Genomic DNA, 25,137 nt, shown 5'->3' with positions numbered 1-25,137 from the left:
CATGTAATGAAACTGAAATGCGATGTGACCTCCCTGACCCAATCACAGGAATTTTTATATGTAAAATGTAGTTTGTGCCCAAATATAGAAATCATACCTCATAATGGCCCTCTTTAACTGCATCCTGTATTGGTGTTACTTGTTCACTTCCTTTACAGTTAACATCAGCTCCTGCTTTCAAAAGCTCATTTGCTGTCTTATAAAAACCTGCCACACTGGCTTCATGTAGTGGAGTCCAACCTATGACAAAGGAAAATTGTCAACTAAATCTTACATTTCCTATTTGAATAATATTCTTTGACACCAATTTTTATCAATTTTGCAGACTATTTGATAAAGTTTTAATTTTAAGATAGTCTAAATTTATTAGAAATTGCAATATTTTAAGAATAAGTTGACCATATGACAAATTTTTATATGGTTCAAAAGTGATGTAGATGAGAGGTCCTAACTGTCAAAATCTGCACTCACCTAAGAACTGCATGCCATTATAACAAATGTAGATGTTAGATTACGTATTTGCTCAAAAAGGAAAGAAAACTTAACCTTTGCATACCAGCAATTTCTCTGTGAATGAAACTTTTACATTATAGGTATGTCTATCCAGCAGTTGGGATATGTAATTCCCAGTGTGGGTGGACATACATGTGCTAGCTCTGCTTGAGCAAGCGTGCTAAAAATAGCAGTGGGGCTATAGCAGCATGCGGGGCGGCTTGGGCTAGCTACCTGAGTACAACCTCATCTGAGGTTCTAGACAAGCCACTGCTATTTTTAGCATGCTAGCTCAAGCACAGCTTGCACGTGTAAGTCTCAGCCCGGCAGGATCCAAGTGCAGAGGGACTTAGTGTGGGGGGGAACCAGGTGTAGGTTGAGAGGGTTCTGTGTGAGGCAATCTGGGGTTGGGAAGCTCAGTGGGGGATCCATGTGTGTGCGATCTGGATGCACAGGGGTTCTGGGTGCAACAGTAACGGGACTCTGTGGGGGGTCCAGACCAAGGTGGGGGCTCAGTGAGGTTGGGAATCCAGGTGCTGCTGGTTGGGGCTCGGTGGGGTGGGGATCCAGGTGACTAATCGCAGTGGCCCAAGTGCAGGGGGAGTGAAGCTTGGCAGGAGGGGTTCTGGGTGTGTGTCGGGAGGTGAGGTGAGGCGGGAGGGTCTGGGCATAAGGAGATCTGGATGCATGGGTGACTGGGCGAATGGGGAAGCAGTTTCCCCTACAGTGATCCCTCCCCTTGAAGCTGAGGAGCGATGGGTGCGAGGGGGGCGAGAGGGGGAGTTTGCAGAGCTTCCTGCAGCCTGGGGAGAAATCTGGGGCTGGGGCTGACCCAGCTCTGGATGCTGTGCAGGGGAAGAGGAAGTCCTGTCCGCCCCAGCCCAGCTGGACTAGCGGCTGAGCCCAGCACAGGGTAGGAGCCACCAGCCAGGTCATCCCCAGTCCTGCACCCTGCCTCACAGTGATTTACCTCTCTGCCAGCTGCCCTGGGCACCCAAAACATACTGCTGAGGATGGTCACATGACTACTCTTGTGGCTTCCCTTTGCTTCCCCTTCAGAAAGTCATTTTTCTGTGGGGAAGCAAAGAAATCTGTGGTGGGGACATGAATTCTGCGCATGCGAGGTGGCGCAGAATTCCCCCAGGAGTATTCCATTGCAGGGGCACTAGCCGCCACTGCTCCTCACCTCGGTTCTGCCACTGCACTGACCATAACTTTGCGTGAGTTCCCTGTATGGAAGTGTTCTTATTGAACTGGCAGAGTGAACTGAGGGAGAGGATAGAAGATCTACCCCCAAGTGCTTTCCAATCCTCCTTCCACCACTTCCTGCATCAAAACATACTAAGGTTCTGTTGACCACAATAGCTTTTTCCTTCAACTATCTCCCCACAGGTGGAGATACCCCAGTACATATCTAGAGTGTTGGTTGGGCTCTAAAATTGACATAATCCTTTTCCCATTTAAGTCAAGGGCAAAACTCTCATTAACTTCAAAAGGAACAAGACTGAATCCATCAAGCCAAATTTTGGTCTGTTTTACAGATTGTGCATGCCAGAAGGGAGTAATTGGAGGTAATTGTGCATGCCAGAATGGAGTCTTGGCGGTAATGTCTATATATTAAATATATGGGTCTACACATTTATTACCTGTCTTGTGAGAACTTATAAGAACTTAAACTAATAAGAATTCAAAAAAGTGATGGATCAACTCTAAAACATCTGTTTGTGATCTGGTAGCATGAACATTTATTACTTATGCATATATATTTGTTATAAAAGATATAAAATTATCTTTTAACTGGAATTGAAACTTACCAGCATAATCCTGAACATTTACATTTGCACCAACTTTTATAATTTTGCGTACAAAATCTGTATCATCTTCAGCAACAGCTTTATGCAGTAAAGTCTCACCAAAAAGATTTTTCCTACAGATTTTTGAAAGAGGAATGGAGGCAACAGGTGCACTATTTGAATTTTTTTTAACAGAGGTTTGTTTTGCTGAAAAACATAAAATAAAGATCTGGTAAACTGAAAAAATATGTTTGATTATTGTTTTGGCCTCAGCACTACAGTTAGCATACAAGTTTTCTGAAGAAAAATCTTGTCAACAGGAATTTTTGCCCCCAACTACTGTCAAAAACAGACACTTCAGAAAGTTGCTCTTTCAGTAAAATATGTAAACATCAATCTCACTAATTAAAGATTGTATTTAACCCCATAAACTTTGCACCAATCTCCTGATATCAAATGGGTGCAATGCACAGAATGAAAGAATATGGCTTTTAAACAGTGGTTTTTTTAAACTCTTGGCTGTCTACATTTTAGGCAAAGTGTATTAATCATTTTCAACAAGTTTGATCAAATCTGCTCTCCTGCGGTACAGTTTCTTGAAAGAAAAGCAGTCAATATATAGCTAGTTGCTTAGTCACTCTTCTCTTCCTTACCAAACCTATGGCATTTATTAGCAATTCTTTTATGTTTTATGTTTTACGTGTGTTTCTAAGTTTACAAAACTAAATATAGAAACAAACACTATTATTATACTTTGTAACAAATTCTGCTTTCCATTATGCACCCATGGAAGGATTCAAATGCAGTGGAACCATTTCTACTGTACTGGGGCACGAGGATACACTTTACCAACAGTGGGAAATTCTGCATGCTCCCTTCATGCTGTGGAGAAGTGTTTCAGGGCTGCTGTCTATGCTGGAAGGCAGGAGGATGGGGATGGATTATGGCCAGGCAGGAGGCATGGCAAGGGAACGAGCATGGTTCATGCATTGTGCAGATCCAATAGCTAAAATATTGCTCATGTGGGAGTAGAGAGCTACACCGCTCCATAGTCTGTGGTTGCAGGCAGCACAAGCAGCCTGGCTGGTTGTGGCTAAAGATTCCAATCTTTAGCCTTTTGATATTTTTGAAATGGAGGAAAGTCCATGTACATGAGTGGTCTCCAACCTTTTTCCGCACAAGATCACTTTTTGAACTTAAGTGCAACCCAGGATCTACCCCATCCATTCCGAGGCCCTGGGGTGCAGGCTCTGGGCTGGGGCCAAGAGGTTTGGAGTGTGGGATAGGGCTCCAGGCTGAGCCTGGAGCAGGGGGTTGGGGTGCAGGAGGGGATATGGGGTGCTGGCTCCAGAAGGGGGCTTAGGGCTGAGGTGCAGGCTCCTACCAGGCAGCACTTACCAGGCGGCTCCTGGTCAGCAGCGGCACAGCGGGGCTAAGGCAGGCTCACTGTCTGCCCCGGCCCCACACCACTCCCAGAAGGGACCAATGCGCCCTTGCGGCCCCTGAGGGGGGCATGTGACTCCGCGTGCTGCCCCTCTCTGCAGGCACTGCTCCCGCAGATCCCATTGGCCACAGTTCCCCATTCCCGGCCAATGAGAGCTGCCAGGGTGGTGTTTGCAGGCAGGAGCAGCGCACAGAGACCCCTGCTCCCCCTCCCCCAGGGCCATGGGGGCATGCTAGCTGCTTCCACGGGTGGGGCTGGGGCAGGCAGGGAGCCTGCCTTAGTGGCAGCCCCGCTGCAGCCAGAGATCACCATCAACTGGTAGAATCTCTAGGATCGACCAGTCAACGTGATCGACCGGTTGGTGAACACTGATGTACATTAATTTTGCTCTATGCAATAGGATTTGGCCATATAACTACAGCCAATCATGATGAAAACAGAAAAATATATTTTATTTTGAGCATTTTGTTTTTAAAAAAATATTTTGCTCTTGAATGAAAACCTGTTGCTGACTTTATTTTAAATAAATATTAGTCATCTGATTAGAAAACCCATCATAAGCATGGTTATAGTGGAAATACTGACAACTCTTCATGAAAGCAAGGTGCTGGGTAGTGGTAGATTTATAATTAACAACTTATATTATACTACTATTATAGTTCATATAACATATACCTTCAAAATTTGTTAAATATATTATGTACACAGTTAAAGCCAAACTGGACTTGCATAAATGAAAATAATTATAACACTCCAATCTTAAAAGTAATTAGGATTCACAATTGTTAGGGGACGAAGGAGTCAGGAGGCCCAGGTTCAATTCAGTGTTCTGCCACAGACTTCCTGTGTAACCTTAAGCAAGTCTCTTTACACCTCAGTTCCTCACCTGTAAAATGGGAATAATAAGACTTCTCTACTTTACAGGAGTGTTGTGAGTATAAATACATCACAGAGTGTGAGGTGCACAGATATAACTGTGATGGAGGTCATAAAAATACATAAAATAGATTGAAACCTGCAATCTGCTCCATGGGGGTGAATTCTTGTGCATGTTGAGTCACACTGACTTCAGAGAGACTCTGCACAGGCAGAGTTTGCCTTGGCAAATCAGACTGTAGGCTCTACATTTGTACTCTGGATCTATTTGTTCTTTTGTTTTGGTGTTTCAGAATATTCAGTCATTTCAATTATAATGTTACAAAATTAGATTTCCACCCCTGAATGTTTTTCTTAAATTTTATGAAGGATGTGTGTAAGCAGGTCAATTATTAGAGTCTGTACTGTAAGTAGTGAAATAAAAACTGGTACAAAGTATCATGGATTATTATTAAAACTAATGTATATAAAGCTTTTTAAAAAGGTAGCTCATAAATCCACATTTCAGCGGCTTTGAAAACACCATCCAACAAATTTATACTTTTCTGGTTCAGTACATTTGTTTGAATCAGTTCAACAGAAGAGTAACTTATCAGGCAAATAAATGTCAGAACATCTCTTACTAATTTTCTTTGCAAGCCTTTGGCTTTTCCTCATCTGCTCAACCTTGCTGTTTACATCCATAGTTGATCCTTGGTATGTACTGGCTTCCAGCTCTGAACGCTGTTCTTTGCTGTCCTTATAAGCAGAGTCTTGTGTTCTACTGATGAGAGATTTGTTCAGAATGAATAAAAATATTCTCCGCTTTATAAAACAACAATGTAGTATTTATACTAAATTTAGAAGTAAACATTTAATTTGTAAAGGAGGTTTATAATTATGTGCAGATGCATACTTCTCATAATCACACAAACTTCAATGGGATTGTATGGAGTATAAATCAGTGCAGAATATGACTTTGAGTGTTTTAAAGAAAATGTAAAATCTTTACCTTTCAGGTAACTTAAATGAACATTTACATAGTACAAATGAGGAATGAATGGCATGTAAGTTGCATATTTATTAAATAAATTGGGAGAGAGAGAGAGAGAAAGTGTTCATGCATGAAGAGAAGTAAGCTTTTTATGTTATATATGTCATACCCAAAATCTTTAGATGAAAGTTTATTTCCTGTTTCTTCATCATTACTATATATTCTCTGGTGCGTTTCTTCTAGCATTTTATAACAACTGGAAGCTTCATCTATGTGCTTTCTAGTGCAGTTTTCTCTTAATCGAGTTGACCTCCTTAATGTACAAGAAGTTGCTTTGGTAGTTTCTATACCTGAGGTATTTTCTATTGAACCTGAATTTCCTTCACCAGCTTGTTTGTCATAAGAGGTGACATTGCAATAATCAGAAATGATCAAATCCTGGTTCTTCTGGTTACCTATATGCTGTGACAAAAAGTATTATTTCAAACTACTGATAGTCAAGCTATTAAAAGAAATGCTGTGCCTGGATTATTGTGTGTGGTGTTAAAAGCAAAATGTCATTTAAGTTATACATGCACAGATAGATAGATAGATAGATACTTAGATTACTTAATAACTGGAGTTCTACACAATTATTGCCTGCACAGAGGAACACACTTGGAGTTGTGTGCCATGCTATACAGGCCCTGGAACTACTAAGAACACCCAGCAAGGGAAGTGGATGGCTCAGGAGATAGCAGGGACGGCGCTTCCATTAGGCGACCCTAGGCCTAGGGCGCCAGGATTCGGGGGGCGGCATTTTGTGCGCTCCCCACAGCGTGCACAGGAGCTTCCAGTTCCGCTCCCGTTGCGCCACCGAAGAAGGACCTTCTGCCGACGTGCCGTGGAAAACAGCGGCAGGCAATTAAGCAGCTCAATGACTGCCGCTGTCGCCTGCGGCATTTCGGCGGAGGGTCCTTCTTCGGCGGCACGATGGGAGCGGAACCGGAAGCTCCCGTGTGCCCCGTGGGGAGCACACAAAATGCCGCCCCCTGAATTCTGCCTAGGGCGCCAGAAACCCTGGCGCCGCTCCTGGGAGATAGGGATGTAATGGGACAAAGATGTAAAGTCTGTGGATGAGATGGCTTCTTTAGCTGATGCCTTCTAACAGAATCAGGCGTCTATTGAGGGCAGGCCACAGAAAAAAGGGGTTTAAAGCTGGTGGGGAGGGAGGATCCCATTTTGGGAAGAGAGAAGGAGGTTGGGAGCCTAAACATTCTCTTACCCTTACTCTTACTCCTAAGCTGTCATGGGATAAAAGGGAAGGTCCTTTCATGGATTGAGAACTGGTTATAAGACAGGAAACAAAGGTTAGGAATTAATGGTAAATTCTCAGAATGGAGAGGGGTAACTAGTGGTGTTCCCCAAGGGTCAGTCCTCGGACCAATCCTATTCAACTTATTCATAAATGATCTGGAGAAAGGGGTAAACAGTGAGGTGGCAAAGTTTGCGGATGATACTAAACTGCTCAAGATAGTTAAGACCAAAGCAGATTGTGAAGAACTTCAAAAAGATCTCACAAAACTAAGTGATTGGGCAACAAAATGGCAAATGAAATTTAATGTGGATAAATGTAAAGTAATGCACTTTGGAAAAAATAACCCCAGCTATACATACAATATGATGGGGGCTAATTTAGCTACAACGAGTCAGGGAAAAGATCTTGGAGTCATCGTGGATAGTTCTCTGAAGATGTCCACGCAGTGTGCAGAGGCGGTCAAAAAAGCAAACAGGATGTTAGGAATCATTAAAAAGGGGATAGAGAATAAGACTGAGACTATATTATTGCCCTTATATAAATCCATGGTACGCCCACATCTCGAATACTGTGTACAGATGTGGTCTCCTCATCTCAAAAAAGCTATACTGGCACTAGAAAAGGTTCAGAAAAGGGCAACTAAAATGATTAAGGGTTTGGAGAGGGTCCCATATGAGGAGAGATTAAAGAGGCTAGGACTTTTCAGCTTGGAAAAGAGAAGACTAAGGGGGGATATGATAGAGATATATAAAATCATGAGTGATGTAGAGAAAGTAAATAAGGAAAAGTTATTTATTTGTTCCCATAATACAAGAACTAGGGGTCACCAAATGAAATTAATGGGCAGCAGGTTTAAAACAAATAAAAGGAAGTTCTTCTTCACGCAGCACACAGTCAACTTGTGGAACTCCTTACCTGAGGAGGTTGTGAAGGCCAGGACTATAACAGTGTTTAAAAGGGAACTGGAGGTGGTTAAGTCCATAAATGGCTATTAGCCAGGATGGGTAAGGAATGGTGTCCCTAGCCTTTGTTTGTCAGAGGATGGAGATGGATGGCAGGAGAGAGATCACTTGATCATTGCCTGTTAAGGTACATCTACACTACGGGATTATTCCGAATTTGCATAAACCGGTTTTGTAAAACAGATTTTATAAAATCGAGTGCGCGCGGCCACACTAAACACATTAAATCGGTGGTGTGCGTCCATGGTCCGAGGCTAGCGTCGATTTCTGGAGCGTTGCACTGTGGGTAGCTATCCCGTAGCTATCCCATAGTTCCCGCAGCCTCCCCCGCCCCTTGGCATTTCCGGGTTGAGATCCCAGTGCCTGATGGGGCAAAAATCATTTTCGCGGGTGGTTCTGGGTACAGCCTCACCCCTCCCTCCCTCCCTGACAGCGGCAGACAACCGTTTCGCGCCTTTTTTGCTTGGTGAACCGTGCAGACGCCATAGCACAGCAAGCATGGACCCTGCTCAGCTCCATACCGCAATCGTGGATGTTTTAAACACCTCGCGCACTCTCGTGCAGTATATGCTGAACCAGGACCTTCGAACCGAGGCGAGTAAGAGGCGGATACGGCAGCGCGGCGATGACAGTGATGAGGACGTGGACACAGAATTATCTCAAACCGCGGGCCCCGGCGCTTTGGAGATCCTGATGGTAATGGGGCAGATTCTATCCATTGAACGCCGATTTTGGGCCCGGGAAACAAGCACTGACTGGTGGGACCGCATTGTGTTGCAGGTGTGGGACGATTCCCAGTGGCTGCGAAACTTTCGCATGCGTAAGGGCACTTTCATGGAACTTTGTGACTTGCTTGCCCCTGCTCTGAAACGCCATAATACCAAGATGAGAGCAGCCCTCACAGTAGAGAAGCGAGTGGCGATAGCTCTGTGGAAGCTTGCAACGCCAGACAGCTACCGGTCAGTCGGGAATCAATTTGGAGTTGGAAAATCTACTGTGGGGGCTGCTGTGATGCAAGTAGCCAAAGCAATCACTAAGCTGCTGCTACGAAAGGTTGTGACTCTGGGAAACGTGCAGGCCATAGTGGATGGCTTTGCTGCAATGGGATTCCCTAACTGTGGGGGGGCGATAGATGGAACCCATATCCCTATCTTGGCACCGCAGCACCAGGGCACCCAGTACGTAAACCGGAAGGGGTACTTTTCAATGGTGCTGCAAGCACTGGTGGTTCACAAGGGACGTTTCACAAACATCCACGCGGGATGGCCAGGGAGGGTTCATGACGCTCGCGTATTCAGAAGCACTACTCTGTTTAAACGGCTGCAGCAAGGGACTTACTTCCCAGACCAGAAAATAACAGTTGGGGATGTTGAAATGCCTGTCGTTATCCTGGGGGACCCAGCCTACCCCTTGATGCCATGGCTCATGAAGCCATACACAGGCAGCCTGGACAGTGGTCAGGATCTGTTCAATTACAGGCTGAGCAAGTGCAGAATGGTGGTGGAATGTGCATTTGGCCGTTTAAAGGCGCGCTGGCGCACATTACTGACTCGCTCAGACCTCAGCCAAACCAATGTCCCCTATGTTATTGCTGCTTGCTGTATTCTCCACAATCTCTGTGAGAGTAAGGGGGAGACCTTTATGGCGGGGTGGGAGGCTGAGGCAAATCACCTGGCCGCTGATTACGCGCAGCCAGACACCAGGGAGATTAGAAGAGCACACCAGGAAGCGGTGCGCATCAGAGAAGCTTTGAAAACGAGCTTCATCAATGGCCAGGGTACAGTGTGACTGCTGTGTTTGTTGATGAACACCCAACCCCCTTGATTGACTCAGTCCCTGTAAGCAACTCCCCCTCCCCCTTCGAGTACAGCTTACTTATGCAAATAAAGTCACTCTCATTTAAAAAGCATGAATTCTTTATTGATTCATTATAAAAAGAGGGAGAGAAGTAAGGGTGTGCTTTGGGAGGAGGAAAGGAGGGATGGAGAAGGCCATTAAAAAATAATTCAGAGTAACGGCATCCTTCTGGTTGGGCTGTCCACGGGGGTGGAGTGGGCGGGTGCACGGAGCCTCCCCCCACGCGTTCTTACACGTCTGGGTGAGGAGGCTAAGGAACATGGTGAGGGGGGAGGGTGGTTATACAGGGGCTGCAGCGGCACTCTGTGATCCTGCTGCCGTTCCTGAAGCTCCACAAGACGCCGGAGCATATCAGTTTGATCACGCAGCAGCCCCAGAGTTGCATCCCGCCACTGCTGATCTTCCTGCCGCCACCGCTGATTTTCCTGCCGGTCTTCCTGCCGCCACCTCTCATCTCGGTTGTCCCTCCTGTCCTCACGTTCATCCCTCCTGTCCTCACGTTCACTGGCCTCTTTCCTGTAATTTGAAACCACGTCCTTCCACTCATTCAGATGAGCTCTTTCATTGCGTGTAACTTCCATAATATCCGAGAACATCTCATCTCGCGTCTTCTTTTTCCTCCGCCTTATCTGTGCTAGCCTTTGGGATGGAGGAGGGACGCTTGAAAAATTTGCAGCTGCATGAGGGAGATAAATATTTAGAAAGATACATTTTACAGAACAATGGTTATACTCTTTCACAGTGAAAAGCACTATTCACCTTACATAGCACATGTGATTTCCCTACAAGGTCGCATTTTTCATCTTAATAGTGACTGCTTGCATCTCTGGGGTTACAGATCTCAGACACAGGTCCAGGCATCAGGATTCAGCTTGCATGCGGCCATGGTAAGCCACTGTCTCAGTGATTTACCCCTCCCCCCCCAACGCATGGCTAATACCACGCTAGCTCCCTGCTAATCAACAACCTTCCCCCTCCCCCCCACCCACTGCTTGTCCGGTAGCTTGGGGAAGATCGCCTCGCCGGTGACCAAACAGAAAAGATCATCGGCATTTCACTCCTCCCCTCCCCCCGCTTCGCTACGTGCAGGAAAGTGTTTTTTTTAAGCTGCTGCATTCCACGAACCCAGTAGAAAAATGGCCACCCCCCTTACTTAAATTCCTGATTTTTAACCAGGTTATCCTGAACGATATCACTTTGCTGAGGATAACAGAACAAGATAAAGAGCGGATGCTTCTTGAATGCCAGCAGTCACCGGGACCATACGCTGCGATGCTTTGCCACGCAATGATACCTTATTACTTGCTACATGCATGGCATGGTAAAGTGTCCTACCATGGTGGGCGGAACAAGGATGCCTTGCCCAGAAACCTTCTGCAAAGGCTTCTGGAGTACCTACAGGAGCGCTTCATCGAGATGTCCCTGGAGGATTTCCTCTCAATCCCCGGACATGTTAACAAACTTTTCTAAGTAACTATACTGTCTGCGAATGCATCCCAAGTCCTCTGGGCAAATCAATCATTAAAAAAGGCTTGCTTAAAAAACACTGTTTGCTATTTGCAAAGGTACACTCACCAGAGCTCCCTTCCAGGGCGTCATTCTCTGGAATAGTTGCTTGTGAGGGCTGGGAGCAGGGTAATTCCGTCAGGGTGATAAAAAGCTCCTGGCTGCTGGGGTTCACGGAGTGCTGTGTGCTCTCTGCGAGGTCTTCCTCTTCTTCTTCCTCTTCATCTTCCCCGTCTGCATATTCCTCAGACATGGCAGAGATTACAACCCCCACCTCGGAATCCACGGTCAGGGGTGGGGTACTTGTGGCGCAGCCCCCTAAAATTGCATGCAGCTCATCATAGAAGCGGCATGTTTTTCGACCTGCCCCGGACCTTCCGTTTGCTTCTTTGGTTTTCTGGTAGGCTTGTCTGAGCTCCTTAACTTTCACTCTGCACTGCACGGAGTCCCTGCTGTGGCCTTTATCCGTCATAGCCTTAGAAATTCTTTCAAATACTTTTTCATTTCGTCTTTTGGAACGCAGTTCTGTTAGCACTGAATCCTCTCCCCATATAGCGATCAGATCCATTACCTCCCGAGCGGTCCATGCTGGGGCTCTTTTTCGATTCTCAGGAGACTGCATTGTTAACTGTGCTGATGAGCTGTGCGTGGTCACCTGTGCTGATGAGATGAGATCTCCACGCTGGGGAAGCAGGAAATGAATTTCAAAAGTTCGCGGGGCTTTTCCTGTCTACCTGGCCAGTGCATCCGAGTTGAGAATGCTGTCCAGAGCGGTCAGTGGTGCACTGTGGGATAGCTCCCGGAGGCCAATACCGTCGATTGCGGCCACACTAACCCTATTCCGATATGTTAATACCGATATTAGCGCTACTCCTCTCGTCGGGCAGGAGTACAGAAACCGATTTAAAGAGCCATTAAAATCGATATAAGGTGCCTCCTAGTGTGGACGGTTGTGGCGTTAAATCGGTTTTAGGCTCCTAAAACCGATTTAAACGCCTAGTGTAGACCAGGCTAGAGATTCACTCCCTCTGGGGCACCTGACATTGGCCACTGTCGGTAGACAGGATACCTAGATGGACCTTTGGTCTGACCCGGTACGGCCGTTCTTATGTTCTTATGTTATGTTCTTATGTACCCATAAACATTCCTCTAACCCTCATCCCAAATCTCCTGTAAAAGCAGAAGAGCCCAAAAGGTGCTATCAGTGTAATTCCACTGATCACCCAAGGAATAAATGCCTTGTGCTAAGAGGAAGCAGGCAACCAATAGCTCATGTTAGTTCTGCTGTCCTCAACACAGAAACTCTCCAAGCAATTGAAACCTATCATATTGGTTCTGTGAGGTTAGCCTCAGAGAAACAGGTGGCGGAGGGTACCCCAATCCAGGTCCCAATTCTTCAGGATGCTATTTCTGATAAGTTTTTGGAAAGTAACTGTGTCTCTTTAAATCAAGATGCAGCTCCAATACCAGTAACAGCAGAGAAGTTGGGACCAGGAAACGGCCAGGTGGTAGTTTGTGACAATACAAATGGCTCAATTGACAGAGAGGGGGATGTCTTCCCCCACGCTGGTGAGACACAGAAAGCAATTATGGGAGAGCTGCTGGGAAAAGGTGCATCTGACCGAAGGGTAAACACACCTAGCCCAGAGAGCACAGATCACAGCCCCCTAGGGGGCAGGGCAGGACTCAGTGCTGGCAGGGGGAAACACAGGGTAACCCCAAAAGGGGAGCTGGATTTTCTGCATATGTACAGTCCTGGGGTTGGGAGACCACTCTCCAAAGGGCCAGCCAATGTGCAAGATCCCCCTGGACATCTATCTTGCCAGACCCTGAGGCACCAAAATTCTAGAAACATGATTAAATTAAGAGCTCACACAGAGGGCAACAATGGAGGGAAGGAAAAGCCAGTGACTGATTACATGGGAGAGAGGCAAAGAACACCATGGGTAATGAACAAACTAACTTCAAACTACACTATCTGAACAGAGGGTGTGGTATCATAAAGATACTTGTAAATGCACATCTGTGATAAAAATTTTAGTATTAATGTTAAGTTTTGGGGATAAGAATTTTGACATGGATGTTAAACCTCATGATAATGCTACTTTTCAATTAATACCTGTAAACAGATTTAAAGCTTATCACAGCAGAGAAACCATAAAAAATGTGGTTTGCTGTGTGTGAATGGGGAAACTGAGGCACACCACCTCATGGCCTTAATGGCTGGATGCCAAGAGAATTTTAACACAAACTGCCTTTGAGCTAATCAGTGACTAACCCTCTTGCAGTAAACTAAGAGGAGAGGTGTGACGCTATGTACCTTGGGGGACCATCCAGCACCTCCATGTTATTCCTCGTAAAATGATTGTGTGGTATCCAATGCTAAGTTTGTCATGTCGGGTGTCTTTGGAAGGCTCATGATATACTGAGCATGGCTGTTATAGTGATGTTATTATAATTGTTACAATAATGTTACAGTAATGTTATAGGTTATAATTTCATGTATAACAGTTATGAGGCTGAAAATGTATCCTAATGGGTTAAAATAAGCCCAGGCAAAAACTCTCCAAGAGCAAAAAGGCAGTTCACACCTCATTAAGGGAGGTATGGGACAAACCCAGCCCACGCTTACAGGAACAAAGGACGCTGGCCTAGGCTGCAACAAAATAATCTGTTAGACTCTCCAAGGAGTCACCCGCCTTTGGTCAGTTTGGAACTGCGATGAGGTAATGCTCACCTGATTCTGAAGGGGGGGGTCAAAGCCAAGAGGGAAAGGACATGATAAAAGGGAGAGACATTTGCCATGCTCCTCCTCCCTCTTCCACCTACATCTACAGACACCACACCAGGCGACTGAAGCGCTGATCAAAGGGGAGAGCCTAGCTGAAGAGCAACCAGCCAGCCTGTGGTGAGAAGCATCTAAGTTTATAAGGGCATTGAAAGTGTTAAGATTAGCTTAGAATGCATTTTGCTTTTATTTCATTTGACCAAATCTGACTTGCTATGCTTTGACTTATAATCACTTAAAATCGATCTTTATAGTCGATAAATTTGTTTGTTTATTCCACCTGAAGCAGTACGTTTGGTTTGAAGTGTATTAGAGGCTACCCTTGGGATAATGAGCCTGCTACATATCAATTTCTTTGTTAAATTGACAAACTCATATCAGCTTGCAGCGTCCAGTGGGCATAACTGGGCACTGCAAGACAGAGGTTCCTAGGGCTGTGTCTGGGACCGGAGATATTGGCTAGTGTCATTCAGCTGCACAATTCAAGGAGCAGCTTATGTGCCAGCGGCTGTGCGTGAACAGCGCAGGAGTGGGGGTTCTCACAGCAGAGCAGGGTAAGGCTGGCTCCCAGAGTCAAGGATTGGAGTGACCTAGCAGATCACCGCTCCAGATAACACCAAGGGGAACGTCACATTCCCTTGCTGCAATTTAAGCCCATTGTTTCTTGTCCTATCCTCAGGGGTTAAGAAAAACAATTCTTATCCCTCCTCCTTGTGACAACCTTTTATGTACTTGAAAATGGTTATCATGTCCCTCTGAGTCTTCTCTTTTCCAGACTAAACAAACCCAATTTTTTCAATCTTCCCTCATAGGTCATGTTTTCTAGACCTTTAATCATTTCTTGTTGCTCTTCTCTGGACTTTCTCCAATTTGTCCACATCTTTTCTGAAATATGGCAACCAGAACTGGACACAATACTCCAGCTGAGGCCTAATCAGCACAGAGTAGAGCAGAAGAATTACTTCTCGTGACTTGTTTACAACACTCCTGCTAATACATCTCAGAATGATGTTCGCTTTTTTTTTTTTAAACAACAGTGTTACACTGTTGACTCATATTTAGCTTGTTGTCCACTATGACCCCCAGATCCCTTTCTGCAGGACTCCTTCCTAGGCAGTCATTTCTCATTTTGTATGTGTGCAACTCATTGCTCCTTCCTAAATGGAGTATTTTTTCCCTCAGTAAATTCTTCCCACACACACCACACAAACTCTGACACAAATATCTGTACAAAATAATCCTTTCAGCTAATCATGCTAGTTATTCTACAGGCTGAGAAGAGAGATTATTTCTCTTTTTAAATATCTGAGAGATGCTTAGATACTATAATGATGGGGAACGCACAAGCAGATAACATTGCATAGTATAGAATAGTATGAAGCAAGTAGACAAAGTTTACTAGGATTTCTCCATTCTAAAAAGTTCAATAACTGATGTGAAAAAGTAGAAAAGGATTAGAAGACTTTAAATAAAAAAAAGACTGTAATAAAAATGTAAATTCCAGACTCAATAATTCTATACCAAGACTAATAACGTCTTAGAAAAAATTAACTCTTCAGTAAAATATTGTAAGATACGCAAAACATTTCAAATAGGTATTAAAACATGTACATACTTGTTCATCTAAAGTACCCTGAAATGCAGCCTCTGTTAATGTTTTTATTTCTTCCAATTGCTTCACAGAAAATTGAGGTTCAAATTTATCATCTGTTATTTGAGTGCAGTCATCTACCTGGAAAATACTGGGTTCTGATCTTAAATGTTCTTCTTCAGCATTAAGCTCTCTTTCCTTCCCTACTAATTGACGGACAGGCTGTACTACAGATTCTGAAAAGGAGTTCAGTGCTGTCAGAAGCTCTAGTGGCAGAACATTGCTGTTCTCATCTACTGATATATCTACAGATAGAGCATCACCTTGACATTGTAACGTGTCATGCAAGGGGTTTATCATTTCTGGACTCTCTGAATCACTGAGCGGTTTCAGCAAATCTCTAACTTCAAATTCATCATCCATTATACTTTGTACAGTTAATGTTTCCCTGGAAATCTTCTCTGATGTTGATGATAAAATAAAGTCAGGTATAGACTTCTCAAGAGAATTATCTTTTACCCTAGTATCTATCTCAGTAATGATCATAGTGGCACTTTGACAATCTTTTAAAACACCTGGAAATACATTCTGCGGTGTCCATTCCTTTGGAGCCATTAATGTCTCTTTTACAACTGCATTTGACAGTAGGCTTCTTTCTGGAGAGTCATCTTCATCATTTAATTGATATGAAATCTAAATGAAAAAAAATTCACAAAAATGGATAAATGTTCATTACATGTTTTTAAAAACATTTACTTTACAGTTCATTAATACTCCTAATATTAGGTTTACAATTTTTTGATAAAGCAAGCTACAAGCCCCTAAGAATTTCCACAATGGAAAAATTCCCATTAACCTTAATAGGGGTTAGACTGTACCCTTAGTCATAAAGGCAGAATGAATTAAGTTGCTGACTCCCCTATTACTGAAGATCCGGGATAAGATGCAGAATAAATCTACCACTATTTTGAGATCAAAGGTCTCATCCTGCTCTCAGGGTACTTGTGTCCCATGTTAATGCTCAGGATGATTTCTCTTCCTTTTTTAGCACGACATTAAATCATTATGTAGTCAAAGCAAATAGTAGAAGTACGGACTACTGCAGATATAGTATGATATGTATGTTTCGTTTTAAATCACATGCAACTACTGACAGGGTGCAGAAAGTTTGTCCCACATCCAACGCTGAATATTATGCAAAAGTAGGGTAAATATAGTTATTTAGACTCATTGACTTTAAGGCAATAAGGGATCATCCTGATCATCTAGTCTGACCTCCTGCACACTGCAGGCCATAGAACATCACCCACCCACTCCTGTAATAGAACCTTAACCTCTGGCTGAGTTACTGAAGTCCTCAAATCATGATTTAAAGATTTAAAGTTACAGAGAATCCACCGTTTACCCTAGTTTCACCTTCAGTTGATCCATGCCCCATGCTACAGAGGAAGGCAATAAAATAAAATAAAATAAAAATAAAAATCAACCCAGGGTCTCTGCCAATCTGACCTGGGGAAAAATTCCTTCCTGCCCCCAAATATGCAGTCAGTTGAACCCTGAGCATTTTGGCAAGACCCACCAGCCAGATACCTGGGAAAAAATTCTCTGTAGTAACTCAGAGCCCTCCCCATACAGTGTCCCATCACTGCCTGTTGGGGATATTTGCTACTAGCAGTCACAGATTGGCTACATGCTATTGTAGGCAGTTTCATCAGTTTTATAATCTTTTTTGTCATGACACCAATAGATGTGCCTGTGACAGACTGACAATAGGGTCCTGTAATATCCTGAAAAAACCTTATGGAATTAAGATAAAGATAAACTTTACTGAATTAAGCTAATCCTTACTGAATTAGGTATAATACCTTTGGTTTCCATTGTATTACAAATGCAATTATATATGTGTTATTGTGGAATTGTATGTTCCTTCTCTAGTAAGAGGGGGATGCTAATGTACTTCTTCCATTATTCTCCTCTGACGCCACCCCCCTTGGAAAGGTTCACATATACTAGTTCAAAGTGGATTCTCCAGGACCAACAGACAAAGAAAGGATTTTTAGATAAATAGCCTGGTTTTAAACTGGCTCAGGGCCTTCTTTCTGATCCAGCAAATGGACAGGACCTCTAGTCCACAGAGGGCCCCAATCTTTACAGAAGGGTTAGAAGGACTGGGCCTACTGAGGCCCATAAGACTGTGTGCTTGTTCTGAGCAGAAGCTGTGATGAACTTGTAACCACAACCCCTTGGGTGGGTCTGGAAGGACTGCTCCAGAACCCATGTTGGGGTAGGGGTAATCTGTGGTAAGCTTCTAAGCACGTGTGTAGGTTCTTTTACTGTTTTTAATATGGTTTTTCTGTAGTGCTTGTACCTTACGCAGGGGCGGCTCTACCTTTTTGGCCACCCCAAGCAGTTATGCGCGGGAGGCGCCCCGGAGCCGCGGGAGCAGCGGACCTCCCGCGGGCATGACTGCGGAGGGTCCGCTGGTCGCGCGGCTCGGCTGGACCTCCCGCAGCTGCGGACGGTTCGCAGGTCCGGTGGCTTCACTTGAGCTGCCGCAGGCATGCCTGCGGGAGGTCCAGCCGAGCCGCGGGACCAGCGAACCGTCCGCAGTCATGCCTGTGGGAGGTCCACTGGAGCCGCGGGACGAGCGCCCCCTCCGCAGTCATGCCTGCGGCAGGTCCGGTCCTCTCGGGGCTCCGGTGGACCTCCCGCAGGCATGACTGCAGCAGGTCTGCCGGCCCAGCCTGCCGCCCCCCCGGGAAAGGGCCGCTCCACGCGCGTGCTTGCCGCGCTGGGGTCTGGAGCCGGCCCTGACCTTACGAATAATATAGGCTTACACAGAAAGAAAGAATTTTATAATTTGACAATAACGCTTATCAGTCTCTGAACAGAAAACAAGCAGGTGTGTTTGTGCAGCCTGCCAGTGCCTCTGCAGTGAACAACACAGTGAAGGCAGGGAACTGCGCAGCCTGGAAATATCACCCCAGAAGGGAGAGAGACATGGGACTTCACGTAAGAAAGGCAGTGACAGGGGAACTGGAAACCTGAGAGCAGGTGCCCTAGCTGAACCACTGAGGGGAAATACAGGTGCAGTTGTTCTGAATTTTGATAGTGCCTGTTCTTCAATCAATGAAAATACAGAATTTTTTCTCCTTCCTATGAAGGATTGTCTGAAATTTCTGAACCAGGTACCTCAGAGGACTGATATGCTTACAGTTTTTACCAACACTGTATTTTTCGCTGCCCATACTGTTGCCCAACATTGTATTTTAAGGTAAATTTCCTTCAAGAGACTTTTTAAAATCTTTTGTTGCCAACACATGGCAAAATTGTATAGAGCAACGGCATTTTAATATCAGCAATATAAATCTGATCAACCACACTGACAATTAAAAGTGTAATAAAACAACAAGAGGACAAGATCACTGAGGAGAAGAACCTTCTTCATACCGATTTATGGATTTTAAGAACAAATTTGGAACATGCAGTCCCTTAAAGAGACTAAATGTGAAGCATTATAATATAATCCAGTAACCAAGGATGCAAATTAAAAGATCTATTGGCAAGTTAGGAGGGTGAAGGAGAAACAAATTTGTTAAGTAACGGGAAAATTACTACTGTCATATGATAAATATGATTTCCAAAAGAGACTAAGAATATACTTAAAGTGTTATAATTATACAACAGTTTAAGGGACTGAGACAAGGAGGGATACTGAAATGATAATTTGATCCAGTTTAAAGAGATGTATTTTATAATATGGAGAATTCACAGTTACTGCAAAAAAGGGCTTGATCCTACACCCATACAGTGTATGCGCAGGAGGGTTAATTGAAGAAGAATTATGGCTTATGAAACACTAAAAATGGCAACCTTTGTGAGATACAAATAAAGATTACTGCAAGATACTAGGGCATAAGGAAACTCAGAAAACAGAGGAATGATAGAATAAATAGTCAGGAATACTACTTTGTCAAAATCAGTAAAACCCAAATATAATTTGTTTTAGGATGTCAATGTTCTATTAAATTACAAAATCTTGACAAACAATTTGTCTTGAAGTTTCACAGTTCTAGCTGCAAAACTGGCAAGCTTTAGATAGTCAAGGTGTCTGTGCTGGGAAGACTGTAATGGCTATCAGTTTCTCTTGCTACAGTTCTTTCTGGAGCATTTTGGGCTGTACATCAAATAGTGCAAGAGATCAGAAAATACGAACAAATATAATTTACTGTAGTAACTGTGAGTCTCAGGTTCAAGAAAAAGCAAACTCACAGGAGCTAAAGCAATAAAGGAGCCTTTCAGTGATGAGCTGCCAAAATCTTAACAACGGGTTCCCTATAAAAAGTTCTGATTTAACAACGGGTTCCCTATAAAAAGTTCTGATTTAAGGGATGTGCGACAGCATGTATTTTTTGTACCAATAGGGTTACCACACGTCCATATTTTCCCAGGAGGTGATTAAGAACCGAAAAGCCTGACATGTCCAGGAAAATACAGATGTATTTTAACCCTACCTAAAGTTCTTTTTTAAAAAGATGGGGCTGAACTAGAAATTAGCTCCGTTTCACATGTGTGGGTGGTGATCAGGGACAGTCTCAATTTTTGGGTCTTTTTCTTATATAGGCTCCTATTACCCCTCACCCCCGTCCCGATTTTTCATACTTGCTGTCTGGTCACTCTAGGGTGTGCACATGTGTGGGTCCCAGCTGCTCCCTGCCCCGCCCTCATTAAAGCAGGTGTGCAGGGTTACTGCCCTGGGAACTGCAGGGCACCAGTGGATGTGGGGCTGGCTGCAGATAGGGGCGTGGGGCAGAGCTAGCTGGAGGCAGGGAGTGACACGGGCTGGCTGTGGGCAGGTGATGCAGACGGGCGGGCTGCGGTGGCTGTGGGCAGGGGGTGGCTGCGGGCGGCTGTGGGCAGAGGCTGGCTGCAGGCAGGGGGTGGCTGTGGCAGGGGCTGCAGGCAGAGGCTGGCTGCGGGCAGAGGGTGGCTGTGGCAAGGGCTGGCTGCGGGCAGAGGGCGGCTGTGGGCAGGGGCTGGCTGCGGGTGGCTGTGGGCAGGGGGTGGGGCAGAGGGCGGCTGTGGGCAGGGGCTGGCTGCGGGTGGCTGTGGGCAGGGGCTGGCTGCGGGCAGAGGGCAGCTGTGGGCAGGGGCTGGCTGCGGGTGGCTGTGGGCAGGGGGTGGGGCAGAGGGCGGCTGTGGGCAGGGGCTGGCTGCGGCTGGCTGGGGGCAGGGGCTGGCTGCGGGCAGGGGCTGGCTGTGGGTGGCTGGGGGCAGGGGCTGGCTGCGGGCAGAGGGCGGCTGTGGGTAGCTGTGGGCAGGGGGTGGGGCAGGGGGTGGCTGTGGGCAGGGGCTGGCTGGGGGCAGGGGCTGGCTGGGGCTGGCTGGGGGCAGGGGCTGGCAGGGGGCGGCTGTGGCAGGGGCTGGCTGTGGGCAGGGGGTGGCTGTGGGCAGGGGCTGGCTGGGGGCAGGGGCTGGCTGTGGGTGGCTGTGGGCAGGGGCTGGCTGGGGGCAGGGGGTGGGGCAGGGGGTGGCTGCGGGCGGCTGGGGGCAGGGGGTGGGGCAGGGGGTGGCTGTGGGCAGGGGAGTGGCTGCGGGCAGGGAAGGCGGGGGAGGGGCGCAGATACTCACACGGGGCGGGGGGGGCTGGGAGCAGCAGGACGCAGCCGGGGACTCACCAGGCAGCAGCAGGAGCCCCAGGGCCAGAGGTCCAAAGAGCAGGAGCAGCAACAGGGCCAGGAGGCAGCTCACATGGCTCTCGCAGCGCAGCACAGCGCCCCCCGGCGGCCGGGAGGAGGAATTACAGGCTTCCCAGGCAGAGCCCATCAAAGCTTCCCTCGCAGGGAAGCTAGTTAACAAGCGGTTCTAAAACCGCTTCTAAATTTAACAACAGGTTCGTGTGAACCGGTGCGAACCGGCTCCAGCTCACCCCTTGCCTTTTACTCCTACTAGTTTGTCAGATATCATATCTGGGAATTCTCCCTAGACACTGTAATTCCTAGTTCTCCTAATATCTTTAGGTTTTACAACCTCCTTTGAGACTATTAATCATTGGCATTCTGTTTCAAGAACTTTTATATTGGATTTTATTCAATCCTGAAATATAGGGACGTTTTACTTGATGAAATTTGTTAGTATCAATATTAGCATGTACTGTAAAGAAAAGAATCTCCTGGCTTTGTTTATGATATGATTACTTACTCATATAGTTTAATCTGTTACAAGATATATGTTTTACTATATTGTCTTTAGTATTTTCTTTTGGGAACTTTAGAAGATTCTGTTATTTTCCAAGTGTTAATCTCACTCAGAATTTACGAAGAAAGTAAATTCTATTTATATGAAACTTTAACAGCTTTCTTTTGGATGCAAATTTTGCTTCACCCACCTTATATAATTTAAACAAGGTGGCAACCCTTGTATGAAAAAATGTGTCTTTATTCCTCCCAAACAAACAGAATAAATAATGTGGCTTCAAAAAAAAGGGGGTAAATTATTTATCTGTGTATGTGGCACAGACTTGGTCTTTTGTTACTTGACACTAGAGTATAACTCTAGTATGGAAAATGGCTTGCACAAATTACAGATTCATATCTGAAGTACACATATGCGAGTGAAGTGATCATAAGCAAGGATTCACACAGCATGCGTGATAACACAGGAATCTTTGGATTCAACACCACAGACAAAAGAGATACAAAATGCATCTCCCTGAACCAGCAAGGGCCAAGGTTCTAGAGAGTGATTCACTCCTCATGCAAAATAGGCCATTTTATCATCAGCAGCCTCCATCACTGGTTTGTCAATCAGGAGAAGCTCTAAGTTTAGCACTGCTAACTTTTTGGATTACTACACACCTGTTGAAGGAAAAATTGCAACCACTTTAAGTAACTACAAGTCTGCCAGCAGGGGAGGTTTCCTAGGGCCTCAGCATGTAGATCAACAGTGATTCTGGCCCATTAAAGAAAGCCACGCTGTTTAAAAGTTCACGTCTATTTCAGCTTCAGACACAGCTCTTGCAGTAAGATATTGCCCCTCACCAAACTGCTTTCAAGCTAAATTATGCATCTGTGTTAAGAACATGTGCTTCAGAGTGGATTTGGACAAAGACTGGTATTTTTGCTTTAAATATTCTAAACATATGGAGCTTCATTTTTTTCCCCCAGAAAATATTCTGTAAGTGCTAATTAAATCAAATCAAGCTGTTGACATGCATTCTGTTGTACGAATATACTCACCTTTCTCTCGGTTTTCAGAAATCCAGACATGTCAGTATCTAAACCTATAATGATGGTAAATAAAATAAAATTTACTGTCACTGAATTGCACATTTAGAGCTTCTGAGCCTTTTCTGATTAAGGGGCCCCTGGATGTTATAAGATGTTGAAGTTTCAAATTCCCTTCACACTTATACTGGCATTAGAAAAGGTTTAGAGAAGGGCAATTAAAATGATTAGGGGTTTGGAATGGGTCCCATATGAGGAGAGATTAAAGAGGCTAGGACTTTTCAGCTTGGAAAAGAGGAGACTAAGGGGAGATATGATAGAGGTATATAAAATCATGAGTGATGTAGAGAAAGTAAATAAGGAAAAGTTATTTACTTGTTCCCATAATACAAGAACTAGGGGCCACCAAATGAAATTAATGGGCAGCAGGTTTAAAACAAATAAAAGGAAGTTCTTCTTCACACAGTGCACAGTCAACTTGTGGAACTCCTTGCCTGAGGAGGTTGTGAAGGCTAGGACTATAACAGCGTTTAAAAGAGAACTGGATAAATTCATGGAGGTTAAGTCCGTTAATGGCTATTAGCCAGGATGGGTAAGGAATGGTGTCCCTAGCCTCTGTTTGTCAGAGGGTGGAGATGGATGGCAGGAGAGAGATCACTTGATCATTGCCTGTTGGGTTCACTCCCTCTGGGGCACCTGGCATTGGCCAGTGTTGGTAGACAGGATACTGGGCTAGATGGACCTTTGGTCTGACCCAGTACGGCCTTTCTTATGTTCTTCTTTCTTGAGGTGGTCCCTGGCTGAAGCTAACTGAGTTTAGTGATGGAAGCTCTATTTAAAAACAAAATATTTTCTAACTTAATTATCTATATTTTTATTACTTTTACCTCCTGTTTTCTTATATCTGTGACCCATAGTTCTGTGCCTTCAAAGGTTACCAATCAACTACCACCATCTGTTTCAGGGAATGCAGCATATTTCTCACACCCTCCACACTCAGTCAGCTCTGTTGCCCACTTCCTCCCCTTTTAGGGGTGTCTTGAGCCCTGGGAGTGCTAGGAAGGCACACAGGGGCCCACAGCGACTGTGATTCTCACACCCTCTCTTCCCCTTGCACATCACTGGAACATCCAGGCACAGTCTGACCCACAATTTTATTAAGCAGTGCTACCACAGTAAACTCAGCTTCAATCTAGAACTATATCAATATCTTAGGAAAACCATGAATAGTAATTATTTTATAACAAACTTGCAAAAGTTATATAGTCCCAACATTACATGAAAAATAATGTAACCTGTACTCGAGTCCAGGACATCTCTGAAAAAGGAAGCAAGGGCCAGATTTTTAAAGGTACTTAGGCACAGGGGCATCATTTAGGGGGGGCAGGGAAGCTCCTGCCTCCCCTACCCCCAAGTTTCATACCGGAGGTCTACTCACCCTAGCCCCAGACAGAGGTGTTTTAACTGCAACACAGCTAAGCCTGAGTGGAATATATGATGAGTTCTGAAGCTGGGAACAGTACAGCCTTTGGGGCAGGGAGTTTGTTTATAAACAGAGGCAGAGTGATTAAGATAACAAAAAGCTTGTCATTAAATTAAGGATCGTGACATGATCCCGAAAGAATTACCAGGCACTCCTGTTAAAAGACAGGAAACAAAGGGTAGGAATAAATTGTGAGAGAGGTACATAGTGGTGTCCCCCTGGGATCTGTACTGGGACCAGTCCTATTCAACATATTCATAAATTATCTGGAAAAAGGAGTACGCATTGAGGTGGCAAAATTTGCAGATGATATAAAACTACCCAAGATAATTAAGTCCAAAGCAGATTGCGAAGAGCTACAAAGGGATCTCACAAAACTGAGTGACTGGGCAACAAAATGGCAGATGAAATTCAATGTTGATAAATACAAAGTAATGCACATGGCAAAATATAATCCCAACTATACATACAAAATGATGGGGTCTAAACTAGCTGACCCCATCAATAAAGAGATCTTGGAGTTGTGGATAATTCTCTAGAAACATCTGCATCCCCAACCCCTCATTTCCAGCCCCACCCCAGAGCTTGCATCCCCAGCTGGAGCTCTCACCCCCACCCCCCGCTCCCCAACCCCCTACCCCCATCTGAAGCCCCTTCCCACACCCTGAACTCCTAATTTCTGGTCCCACCCCAGAGCCCTTACCCTCTCCCGCACCCCAACCCCCAATTTCATGAGCATTCATGGCCCATACAATTTCATACCCAGATGTGGCTCATGGTTTGCCCACCCCTGCACTAGACCTCACTCCCCTCCCAGAGCTGAGCTAGAACCCAGGAGTCCTGACGGGG

The 25,137-nt window shown here is 45.1% G+C and overlaps 1 protein-coding gene across 1 annotated transcript in view; it reads right to left on the bottom strand.

Moving 5' to 3' along the window:
- Positions 1 to 25,137, bottom strand: part of ANKRD31 (ankyrin repeat domain 31) — a 121,909-nt gene that overhangs the window by 74,190 nt on the left and 22,582 nt on the right. The window contains 6 exon segments of the mRNA XM_045020100.1: positions 98 to 240; positions 2,307 to 2,492; positions 5,229 to 5,365; positions 5,748 to 6,040; positions 15,604 to 16,272; positions 22,818 to 22,861. Coding sequence (XP_044876035.1) covers positions 98 to 240; positions 2,307 to 2,492; positions 5,229 to 5,365; positions 5,748 to 6,040; positions 15,604 to 16,272; positions 22,818 to 22,861 — 1,472 coding nt within the window.

Source organism: Mauremys mutica, chromosome 6, assembly GCF_020497125.1.
Source record: "Mauremys mutica isolate MM-2020 ecotype Southern chromosome 6, ASM2049712v1, whole genome shotgun sequence".
NCBI classification, from domain to species: Eukaryota; Metazoa; Chordata; order Testudines; family Geoemydidae; genus Mauremys; species Mauremys mutica.
Note: the sequence above shows the minus strand (reverse complement) of the source record. Positions and strands in the feature narration are given on the sequence as shown.